Here is an 11,215-nt window from a genome sequence, read left to right on the forward strand (position 1 = left end):
ACACCGGCCACTCACCAGAGGCGGGGCTTCTGATGGAGGGGCGGAGCCTCCGCGGGCGGGCGGGGCGACGACTCCGCGGTGTCACCTGGACTCTAGCGCCAACCAGATTCCGAGCATTGGCCCAACCAATCAGCTCTCGGCATCTGCGGCCGGTCCCTTTGAGTCGCGCGCTCACGGCTCTCCTTCCGATTTCTATTGGCCGTAGCAGACGTCCGTCTGCTGCTATCTCCGCCCCAACACGGAAGCTCCGGGTCCTCGGGATCCCGCGACTGGTGGGTCCGGACCATGGGGCAGCCCTGGGCGGCGGGGAGCGCTGAGGGAGCGCCCGCGCGGCTGCCTCTCGTGCTCACGGCGCTGTGGGCCGCTGTCGTGAGCCTGGAGCTGGCCTACGTGCTGGTGCTGGGTCCCGGGCCGCCCCCGCTGGGACCCCTGGCTCGGGCCTTGCAGCTGGCGCTGGCCGCCTTCCAGCTGCTTAACCTGCTGGGCAACGTGGGGCTGTTCCTGCGCTCGGACCCCAGCATCCGGGGCGTGATGCTGGCCGGCCGCGGTCTGGGCCAGGGCTGGGCGTGAGTGGGGTGCGGGGTCTGGGGGCAGAAACGGGAGCCTCGGACAGGGGAGGGGCTCCACGACCTGGGGGTTAGAACCAGATTACTTTAGCAGGCGGGTTGTTAGAGCCGGATAACTCTGTAAGATCTGGCGTGGAAGAACCAAAATAAGTACTGCTTATTTACTCAAATACGTACTGAACACCTCCTGGGTGGAAGGTACTTTTCAGATTCTCAACCTCCAGGAATCGATCACTTGGGGGAGGGGCAGATAATGAACTACAGGCACAATAAGTAAGCAAATTATAAAAATGTTAGACGGTGCTGATGTGGAAACAAGAATTAGAGCAGGGTAAAGGGAGTGCAAGTTTCAGTTTTAAGTGGTAGTTCTCATTACAAAAAGTAAGTGAGGTGATGGTTTTGTCAATTACCCTGATTTAATTATTCTGCATTGTATTAGAAGTCATAACAACACTTTGTACACCTTAAATATATATAGCTACAATTTACGATTAACAAGTGAAGTTAAAAAATACATAGTTTGTCAAGGTGGATCTCATTTTTTTTTTTTTAAGAAAGAGTGGGAGAGAGAGAGAGAGAATTTTTTAATATTTATTTTTTAGTTTTCGGGGGACATCTTTGTTTGTATGTGGTGCTGAGGATCGAACCCGGGCCGCACGCACGCCAGGCGAGCGCGCTACCGCTTGAGCCACATCCCCAGCCCAAGGTGGATCTCATTTGAGTGAAGCCTTGAAGGAAATGAAGAATTAGCTGTGTAGGAATTTGAGGATAGAGTGTTTCAGGCAGAGGAAACAGAACCATGCAAAGGCTTTGGGGTAGTTGTATGGCTAGCATGTTTCAGGCACAGCAGTAAGGCCAGAGTGGCTGGAGTGCAGTGAGAGGGGAAGAGATGACAGAGATGTAAGGCAATGCTTTTGAGGAGAAAAGAAATAGAGAACCATTGGAGGGTTTTGAGCAGAGGAGGGGCATGACTTAAGCTTTAAAAGGGTGAGTCTAGCAGCTGGGGTGAGACTACACTAGAAGGGAAGAGAAGGGGAGGATCTGGGAGACCAGTCAAGAAGCTACTGCAGTAATCCAGAGGACAGTTCATGGTGATATGGACCAAGGTGAAGGAAGTGAGAAGTATGCTTTTGGGTATTACGAGGGCAGAGAGGTCAGAGCTGGCAGTGCGGTGGTAGCACTGGAGGGGTCTGGGAGTCTTGTTGGGCCTGCATTTACCTGTGAAGACCCTTAGGCTTAGAGGAACCTGAGGCTTGGTGAGGGGTGGCTCTGTTCTGCTTCCCCAGGATGGGCTGACCTGGGCATGATCTGGGGCACTGACCCTGTGGTTCCTTCCCTGCAGTTACTGCTACCAGTGCCAGAGCCAGGTGCCACCACGCAGTGGGCATTGCTCTGCCTGCCGCATCTGCATCCTGCGCCGGGACCACCACTGCCGTCTGCTGGGCCGCTGCGTGGGCTTCCGCAACTACCGGCCTTTCCTGTGCCTGCTGCTGCATGGTGCTGGTGTCCTGCTCCACATCTCCGTGCTGCTGGGCCCTGCCCTGTCAGCTCTGCTACGGGCCCACTCACTTCTCCATACTGCTGCCCTCCTCCTGCTGCCCTGGCTCATGCTGCTCACAGGTGGGGAGCCTAGGTGCCTCTGCCTTGCTTCAGGAAGGTATTGGGTCAGGAAGTAAAGGCTGTTTTGGTGGGAGGTGGGATTTCCTGTTGGTTTTCTGTCATTTATGGAGGTAAAGGCAGGGTGGCACTCAACAGTGCCCCAAGACAAGGGATAGTTCTGTTGAGAGAATCAGGAAGGATTGCAGGACTTGTTGGCAGAGGAGGAAAGAGCAGTGGGAGCCCATAGGGGTGGTTGGGTGGTGGGAGGTGGGCACTCAGGTGATAGCAACTACAAGAGCAAAGGCCCCCAAGAAGAGCAAAGGCATCTTGAGAATTGTGAGAATTAAGGCTGGGACAGTAGGCCAGGACCGGAGGGTGGAGGGCCCTGAATGCTGGTGTGGAGATGGCTCTGATTTGAGGGGGCAGTAGGGAGCCAGTGAAAGATTCAGGCAGTGGAAAACCTAGTCATTGGGAATTGGGAGGGAAGACTAGGAGCAGGAGGCTTTTGAGATGCTGTGTTTTAGATGACATGCATGTTCCGACACCACCAAGATAAAAGCCCCACCCCACCCCTGATCTTCCAGTCTTTGTTCCCTCCTGGCTAGAATGCTGTGGGCTTTCTCTCCTGAATCCTTCCTGACCTTTTTAGGATTCTCTGTAACCTTGCTCTGCAGTTAGAAATCTCCTGATCACTCTGAGAAGTCGCTGTGCCTCCTCATCCACTCCAAGCCCAGCTCCGCCCCAGGGACCTCCAGAGGTCCACTGTCAGAATCTTCTGCCCACATCAGCTCCCTGACCAGCCCTCCTACACCCTCCTTGTTGCCCCCTGCCTCCACTGAGACTCCCGTGTTCCAGTTGCTCCTCCCTGTGGTCTCCGCAGCCTCCTCTCTTCACTACTCGTCATTGAGTACTTGGCCTCAGCTTCCCATCTCTCTGTCAGCCCTGGGCCCTTTGACATCAAGAGCATCTGAAGGTCTGCAAAGGACTCAGGTTCTTGACCTTTGCTTTACTTCCTTTTCCTATTCCCACGTCCAAACTGCAGTCCTTGTCAGGATGCCAAATGTGTCACTTCCAAAGCCACCCATCGTCATCCCTCTTTGCCTTCCATTCCTCTCCTTTGCTCCATCTCTCACCCTTGCACTCTGTAACTCCTGCTCCAGGACCTTCTGGGCCCTGCTGGCTCCTGGCTGTCACCTTTCTCTCCCTCTGCTGCATCCCCTCTTCACTGCCCCACGCACAGCTTAGAGCCCTCAGTTTTCACCAGTCTCCTGCCAACACGGCAGCGTCCTTGCACTGTACCTTCCTGGCCCTGGCTTCTGAGAGTTGCCAGAGATACATGTCCTCTGTGGCAGGTTGGTACCATACCATGTCTATGGCTGCTGACCTCAACAGGCTTGTACCTGTGCCTGGCCATCCTGTTTTCTCATATGCCTGCTCTCCCAACAACTGCAGCTCTCCTGTCCCCGGGGCCATCACAGAGAGAACAGGACATCAGATGCTACATCCCAAATCGCCCTGTCTTCAGCTCTTCAAGCCCGTCTGACTGCCCCTAGCTCCTCAGGCCTGTGCCCTACCTGTTCAGAGACCTCCCTGAGCCCACTCCATGGTGTCCCATCCCTGCCCTGCACCCCACTCCCTCCACTGGCTTCCTTTGGGTTTTCTCACCTTGTACAGACCTTTTGCTCCACATGTCCTCTGGGCTCTTTGGTCCTCATGCACCTTCCAGAAGGACTTCCTTAGACTCACAGCTGCTTTTCCCTTATTCTTCCAACTGCTTTGACCTAACTTCTGACCCCAGCTGTCCTCTGATACTGCCACAGACCCAGACTCTGTCGCCACAAAGCCACAGGACTTTTCTAGTTCATTTCTGCTTTAAGAGACTGTTCAGACTAAAAAACTGCTGAGTGCCCCATCCTTGACAAGTTCTGCCCTTGGTCTCATTGGTGCCTCCAACTTGGGCCTTCCTACCTTCCTTTATGGTTCCCCTTTTTTCTTTAGAGACAGGGTCTTACTATGTTGTCCAGGCTGGTCTCAAATTCTTGGGTTCAAGTGATCCTCCTTCCTGAGCGTCTTAGACACCTGGGACTACAGGCACACTGCTGCACCTGGCTTGGGCTCTCTTTTATCTGATGCCCAAGGACCCTCCCACTTTCAGGTCTTGGTGACATCGTCTTCTCACTTCACATACTCTGGCAGTTCCAGCCACTCCTGGGGTCCTGGGAGACCCCCAGGTCCTCACTACTCACAGATCTGCTTGTCCAGCCTGGGTTTCTTTCTGAGCTTGCAGAGTGCAGACCTACCGGTCTCATGGCACCTTTGCCTGCCTTGGAACCTGCAAACAAATTGTTCTCTCCAATTTATCAAAATAGAAAAAACCCGTTTCCCCTGCCCCCTCAGTATGTTTGCCCTCCATCTCTTCTGTTTCAGGCTCTCTTTTATTGAAGTAAAATTAATAATTTTAGCCATTTTACAATTTGGTGTCTTTTATAGTGTATTCACGGTGAACACAGTGCCACCATTGTCACTGATTTCAGAGCATTTTCACCCTAAAAAGAACCCCTTAAGCAGCCGCCCCTCTTCCCCCATCCCCATCCTCGACAACCACTAAGCTGCTTTCTGTTTCTGTGGATTTGCCTGTTCAGGACATTGCAGACAGAGATTACAGGACACATGACCTTTTGTGTCTAGCTTCTCTTGTTCTTTATGCAGCAAGTACTTCTTGCTTGCTGTGGCCAAGATAGTAAAAGGTTGTTCTTTTCTGTTAAGATACAGATGACAGCTGTAATTAACTGAGACAAGATCAGTTTGATGTCTGAGAGCCAAGAGGCCATCTCCTCCCCATGGTGTTTACAAGTTTTGTGATGCGTGGATAAACATCACATGCAGGCAGCGGCCATCTGCCTGGTTCCCAGCACAGGCTGGACAGAACAGAGAAATGAGGCCTGCTTTGTGGTGGAGGGTAGGGGTGGAGGGTGGGCCGGAGCTGGGCTTTGGGAGGGCTGGGCCAGACTTTGGCCCCTGACTCTTTCTGCTTGTCCCTGCAGGCAGAGTGTCTCTGGCCCAGTTCACCCTGGCCTTCGTGATGGACACGTGTGTAGCAGGTGCGCTGCTGTGTGGGGCTGGGCTGCTCTTCCATGGGATGCTGCTGTTGCGGGGCCAGACCACGTGGGAATGGGCTCGAGGCCAGCATTCCTATGACCTGGGCCCCTGCCACAACCTGCAGGCAGCTCTGGGGCCCCGTTGGGCTCTTGTCTGGCTCTGGCCCTTCCTGGCCTCCCCACTGCCTGGGGATGGGATCACCTTTCACACCACAGCTGATGTGGGACTCATGGCTTCTTGACTTCAGTGGGAGTTAGAACTGAAGTGGGCAGAAGGGAGCAGGAGGTGAGCTGATAACTCCTTCGTTTCTGGCCCTTAAAGTCAGCAGTGGGTAACCTCAACCCCTTCCTTGGCTTTGCTCCTGCCCAGCCTGGACACCCTGCCCAGGGCTCGGGCCACTCCATCTCTGCCTCTTTGGGAAGATGGTTGCAGAGATGGGTCTGGCAAGAGGCTGCCCAGGATGCTTGGCTGCCTCTCTGCCAGGCTAATAAGATACCCACCTGGTCCTTGACCTCCCTCCATCTTTGCTGGATTTCTGGTCCCTCACTTTGTTACCCTGGCTGCTGTTTCTGGTTCCTCTGACTGTCATGCCTGAAAATCACCAAAAAACTAGGTGTCTGAGGGGCCTAGGTGTCCTTTCTCCTTGGTGGGGTAGGGGTGGTAGAATCTAAACATGTTTTCCAGGATCAGCACATAATATTTCAGGCCATTTCTGCAACAGCAGTTTCATGAAAGCTCTTGGCTGGGACATAGCTCAGTGGCTGGGTTCTTGTTCTGTGTGTAAAGCTGTTGGTTGCCATGTCAAGTCAATGGGGTAGTAAATGGAGGAAGCAGAATGGGAACCCAGGTCTTTGTACTGTTGCCTTCACCCTTGCACAGCCAAAGGAAGTGAGTGGGAGAAAAATCTAGGCAAAGAATCAGCTGGAGTGTTACTGCCCATGAAGGGTGACCTGAGGGCACAGGCCTGTGCTGCTCGGTGGCCTCTTGGGAGCTGCTCGTTAATGTGGTAGCTTCAACACACAAGCTGATCAATGTTTACTGACAGAGTATCACTAAGATGATAGTAAAGAAATAAAAAGAAGATAAGTTTACAAGGTGGAAACAGACAGACGGTAGTAGACCAAAGAATCTGACATTTTGAAAGATGGAAGGTGGTTGGAGGCTTGTTCACTGTCTTATGCAGAGAACTAGAAATCGAAATTACGTTTTCCCAAAGGGAGGGGTGGAGAGGCAAGCCAAATGCCCCCAAAGCCCTGGTGGGGTTCAAGAATTCACCAGAACGATGGAAGGTGAGGTGAGGCTTTGGGCCAACAGTGGAGATCAATGCCAAGTCAGTATCAGGAGCTGCTGGGTGCCCTCCCTGCCAGCCCCATCCACCCCTTGCAGCCACATGCTACCCTGCTGGGGTGGGTTATTTGCAGGAGAAACTAGAACAGAGAAGCTCTGATCTCTGGAGCACTAGGGGTGGGAAGGAGGGGAGGAGGGCTGGACCAAAAGTCCACAGATAATGCTGGGGTCCTCCTATGACATGGCAGGTCCTCCCTGGACCCCCAGAAGAGTCCACTGCCTGACAGCCTTTGCCTGTGCCCACAGTGGTCATTGCTTTGCTCAGGAGGCATGTTCTGTTGCTACTTTGTAAAAGAGTTTAGGAGCCTGGTGTGCCTGGCATTCTGTGCTGAACTTAAAACATTGGCAGATCTGCCTTTCCTCCTCTGCATCTCATTCCTCGCCCTCCAGAATATCTGGTTTTCATGTTTTTACTTAATAGTGAAGAAATGCAAGAGCATATTTATATAGCACCCCACATACCTGTCAGAGAAAAAAAAATCACTATTTCCTTCTTAGTCCCCTTCCTGGGGGGCGGGGGTAGACACAGGGTCCTGTCTTGATCATTCCTTGCTTGGCTTTTTAGTTACATGTTTTTGAATTTTACATGACTTGCCTTTCTCTCAATATTATGTTTCTGAGATGTATCTAAACTGTTGCATGTAGCTGTGGGATGCCCTCTTTCCTTGTTGCATAGTGATCTTCTGAATGCCATGACTAATTTTTGTATTTTATTCCACTGGCCATTTTATCTACCCTGTGTCCTTTGGGAGTCATCCACCAAGAGCCCTTGTCCTCCCTTAGAAAGCTTAGAATCAGATTGTCAAGTTAAATCAGTAAATACCTCTTTGAGATCATGAATGGAACTCCACTAACTGTATAGATCAGTTTGGGGAAAACTGGTGGCTATATAAAATTGAATTTTCCAGTTTGTGAATATGGTGTATCGCTTCATTGGATGTTTAAAATAAACTTATACTTTTTCTCACAAAGATGTATTTTTTGTTGCATTTATTTTTTCTTTATTTTTATGTGGTGCTGAGGATCAAACTCAGTGCCTCACAAGTGCAAAGCAAACGCTCTACTACTGAGCCACAACCCCAGTCCTCCCTAACCCTTGTTTATATTTTATCTAGAGGCAGTGCCTCACTAAGATGCTGAGGCTGGTTTTGAACTCACAGTCCTGCTGCATCAACCTCTCAAGTTGCTAGGATTATACATACCTTTTTTGTGTGTGTGCGTGCTGGGGACTGAACCCAGGGCCTTATGCACGCAAGGCAAGCACTCTACCAACTGAGCTATATCCCCAGCCCTGGATTATACCTTTTGTAGTACTTTATTTAAAGTTTTTTTGCTGCAGTAAAAATCTACACTAATAGTTATTCCAATATATTTTAGATATTATTCTGTTGTCTCTTAGTCTCAATTGTTGTTGTTAAATAAGTTATCTATTTTTTGGTTATTGTTATTCCTTTGAAGAATTTCTTTCTTTTTTAAGTACTGGGGATTGAACCCAGGTGTGCTCCACCTCTGAGTCATATCTCTGGCCCTTTTTAAAAATTCATTTGAGACAGGATCTCTAAGTGCTGGCCTTGAATTTGTGATCTTCCTGCCTCAGTCTTCCCAGTGGCTGGGATAACAGATAAGGGTTGTGCCTGGCTCCAATTGCTTTTTACTGGGGATTGAACTCAGGGGCACTGACCACCGAGCCACATCCCCAGCCTTATTTTGTTTTTTATTTAGAGACAGGGTCCCACTGCATTGCGCAGCACCTCGCTTTTGCTAAGGCTGGCTTTGAAGCTGTGATCTTCCTAACTCAGCCTCTTGAGCCATCACAATTGGCTCCAATTGCTTTTTTGTTGTTGTTTTTTTGTCTTCTGAGGTTTTACTGTGATGTGCCCATGTGTTAATTTTTTCATTTGTCCAAATGAGAGTTGTTAGCCGGGCATGGTGGAGCATGCTTGTAATCCCAGCAGCTTGGGAGGCTGAGGCAGGATGACTGCGATTTCAAAGCCAGCCTCAGCAACAGCGAGGCACTAAGCAACTCCGTGAGACCCTGTCTAAATAAAAACAAAATAGGGCTGGGGATGTGGCACAGTGACCCTGAGTCCAATCCCCTGTACCAAAAGAGTTGTTGGGTTTTCTAATTCTATGAATTGGTCATTCATCAGTTCCACAACCTTCTCAGTCGTTACATCCTCAGATATTTTCTGTCCCTATTGGAACTCTTATCAGACCTCCCTACTCCATCCTTCTGATTTCTTAATAACTCATATTTTCCTTTTTTCTGGACATCCTGGAGAATCTCTAGAGAACTGTCTTATAGGTAAGTCTGTCTTCAGCTGCTAAATCAGTCTATTGATTTTTTTTGTTGTTTAAGAGACAAGGCCTTATTATGTTGTTCAGGCAATTAAGAGATCTTTCTCTGGCTTCATTTTCTAGAGAAGCTGGGACTACAACCTTGCACAACTGCACCTGGCTGTTATTTTTTTTTTCCATAAAGTGGTTGTAACAATTCATCCACTGAGTTTTACATATGGAATAATTTTTCATTTTTTGAAGTTCTACTTGGTTCTTTTTTAAATCACCTTGTTCATTTTATATATTCTTTTGCTTTCTGTTCCAGGTTTAGGGATTTTTTTTTTCTTTTAAGTGCATTGAAAACAAAGACATAAAGAAAAAAATTAAAACATTTTATATCCCTATACCTTAAGTCTTGGCAGGTTTCTCTGGCTATTGCTTATGCTGGTTCTTGGTCAATGATGTCTCATGCCCTTACAATTTTCTTTTGACTATAAGTTCCTATATCTTGGATTTTTTTTTAATATTTAGTTGTAGATGGACACAATGCCTTTATTTTTATGTGGTGCTGAGGATTGAACCCAGGGCCTCACACATGCTAGGCAAGCCCTCTACCACTGAACCACAGCCACAGCCCTATTTTTTGGAATTTTATCAGTGGGATTTGTTCTGAGGTTTGGTTAAACATAAATTCCTCCAGAGAAGAAATGTGTTTGTTAGTTGCCAGATGACCAGTCCTACACAACTTTAAATTTTTAGTTAGTATTCTTAGTACAACCCAAGTATTGTCAATCCACGTTGCAAACTCTTTTTCAGAGGCTACTTTGGGGTTAAAAAATTCAGGAGTGGCTGGGAGTGTAACTCAGAGGTAGAGCACTTGCCTAGCATGCTCAAGGCCACAGATTGCATCCCACTACCAAATTCTCAGAGGAGTTTTCCTATACCTTCCTACCCAGCTTGGAAACAGGCATTTTCCCTTGCTGATTCTGGCATGAGGAAGGAGAGGGTGGTTAATTTGTAGATTATTCTGAGCATGTGAGCTCAAGAGAAACCCCCCAAAAAACTGAAACTCGGGAAATGCTGATAAAATACTATAGATAATTTCAGAGAGAGAAAAGAAAATTCATCTTTGAAAAGATACCAAGGTTGTGGGCTGGGTGTGGCTCAGTTACCTAGCATGCATGAGGTCCTGTGTTCAATCCCCAGCACTGGGTGGGGCGGGGGGAGCCACAGTCAGGACTAAATGGAGAACAAAGAATTGAGAATTAAGGCAACAAACATTTTGAAAAATTCAGAGAAGACAACAAAGCTCTCAGAAAACAAAACAATAGTCTGAGAATAGAGAAGAAATTCAGGCTCAATCCTGTCCTCTCTGGGATGATCATTTATCAGATGCTGGGCTTAACTGTCATTCCAGAGAGAACAGAGAAATCGAGGGGAGGAAATCACCCATGGTACAGCAGTAATACAATTTCCTGGAACAAAAGATGCACATCTATCTCCACTCAGTGGCAAAACAAACAATAAGGACAGGATGAGGTATGTCATGACATTCAGAATCTCAGAGGAAAAGACAACTAGGAGGAGAATGGCATGGAAGCTAGAATACAGGAGCACTGCCTGTAGGAAGGTGACCTCCAACTGAGGATTCTGTGATCCAGCCGAATTATCACATGTGCATTAAAGAAAGAAATGTTTAGACAGGCATTGAATTATAAATTTTAACTCCAGTGACTTTTTAAAGAAGGTACCCATGGATACATTCCACCAAATGAGGGTGAACTAAGAAGATATGGACCCCTGGAGTCAGGAATTTAGCCCTGGAGAGGGGCAAAGTGAATTCTCCTGGAGAGCAAAGAGTCCTCTGGGAAGGAAGAGAAGTGTACAAAAGAAAGAGGAATCATCAGACTGGCTGGAGAAGAATTAGCAATTGGTATATTAGAAAGCTAAGCAAATTAAAAAGAAAAAAGGGCAACTACTAATTCTATGAAAAATAAAAAAAAGTTTCAAAAAAGGCGATTTATAGCCCCAATTTTTTTTCCCAGTGCTGGGGTATTAGCCCAAATTTTGGCTTTGCAGTGAATGATTTTCACATGGTAATATAAATGGCAATCTTGATAGTGAGTATTGATTTGCCTAAAAACTAAAGATGAAGGAGAGGTGCTGTCTCAAGAGAGCTAAATACTCATCTGCTACAATAGGGAGTCAACAGGTAGTGTCTGAGATTGATAAATCAATCAAGAATAGTACAAGCATATTTTAAAAATAATTGAAGTTGGGGCTCACTTGCCTGGCATATGTAAAGTACTGGGTTTGATTCTCGG

General features: G+C 48.2%; 2 protein-coding genes across 3 annotated transcripts in view; one reads left to right on the plus strand and one right to left on the minus strand.

Annotated features, from left to right (window-relative positions):
* Window positions 1-211: 211 nt before the first annotated feature.
* Window positions 212-7,582, plus strand: Zdhhc24 (zDHHC palmitoyltransferase 24). The gene is made up of 3 exons (XM_005333377.5): window positions 212-566; window positions 1,909-2,186; window positions 5,210-7,582. Exons 1-3 carry the CDS (start codon window positions 286-288, stop codon window positions 5,503-5,505), a joined length of 855 nt encoding a protein of 284 aa, XP_005333434.1. The 5' UTR covers window positions 212-285; the 3' UTR covers window positions 5,506-7,582.
* Window positions 1,144-11,215, minus strand: part of Bbs1 (Bardet-Biedl syndrome 1) — a 28,299-nt gene continuing 18,227 nt past the window's right edge. For both annotated transcript variants that reach the window (XM_040284066.2, XM_040284064.2), the window contains exon 18: window positions 1,144-4,497. In XM_040284066.2, the coding sequence (XP_040140000.1) occupies window positions 4,404-4,497 (94 nt within the window). In that variant the 3' untranslated portion in view covers window positions 1,144-4,403. The remainder of the gene's footprint in view (window positions 4,498-11,215) is intronic.

This window comes from Ictidomys tridecemlineatus, chromosome 4, assembly GCF_052094955.1.
Source record: "Ictidomys tridecemlineatus isolate mIctTri1 chromosome 4, mIctTri1.hap1, whole genome shotgun sequence".
In the NCBI taxonomy this organism is placed as follows: domain Eukaryota; kingdom Metazoa; phylum Chordata; class Mammalia; order Rodentia; family Sciuridae; genus Ictidomys; species Ictidomys tridecemlineatus.

What these genes read in the sequence shown, in the direction of transcription:
- Zdhhc24 (XM_005333377.5), top strand. Translation starts at nt 286, where the DNA reads ATGGGGCAGCCCTGGGCGGCGGGGAGCGCTGAGGGAGCGCCCGCGCGG. An exon ending in GGTCTGGGCCAGGGCTGGGC is followed by an intron (nt 567 to 1,908) that starts GTGAGTGGGGTG and finishes CCTTCCCTGCAG; the next exon opens with TTACTGCTACCAGTGCCAGA. An exon ending in CTGGCTCATGCTGCTCACAG is followed by an intron (nt 2,187 to 5,209) that starts GTGGGGAGCCTA and finishes TTGTCCCTGCAG; the next exon opens with GCAGAGTGTCTCTGGCCCAG.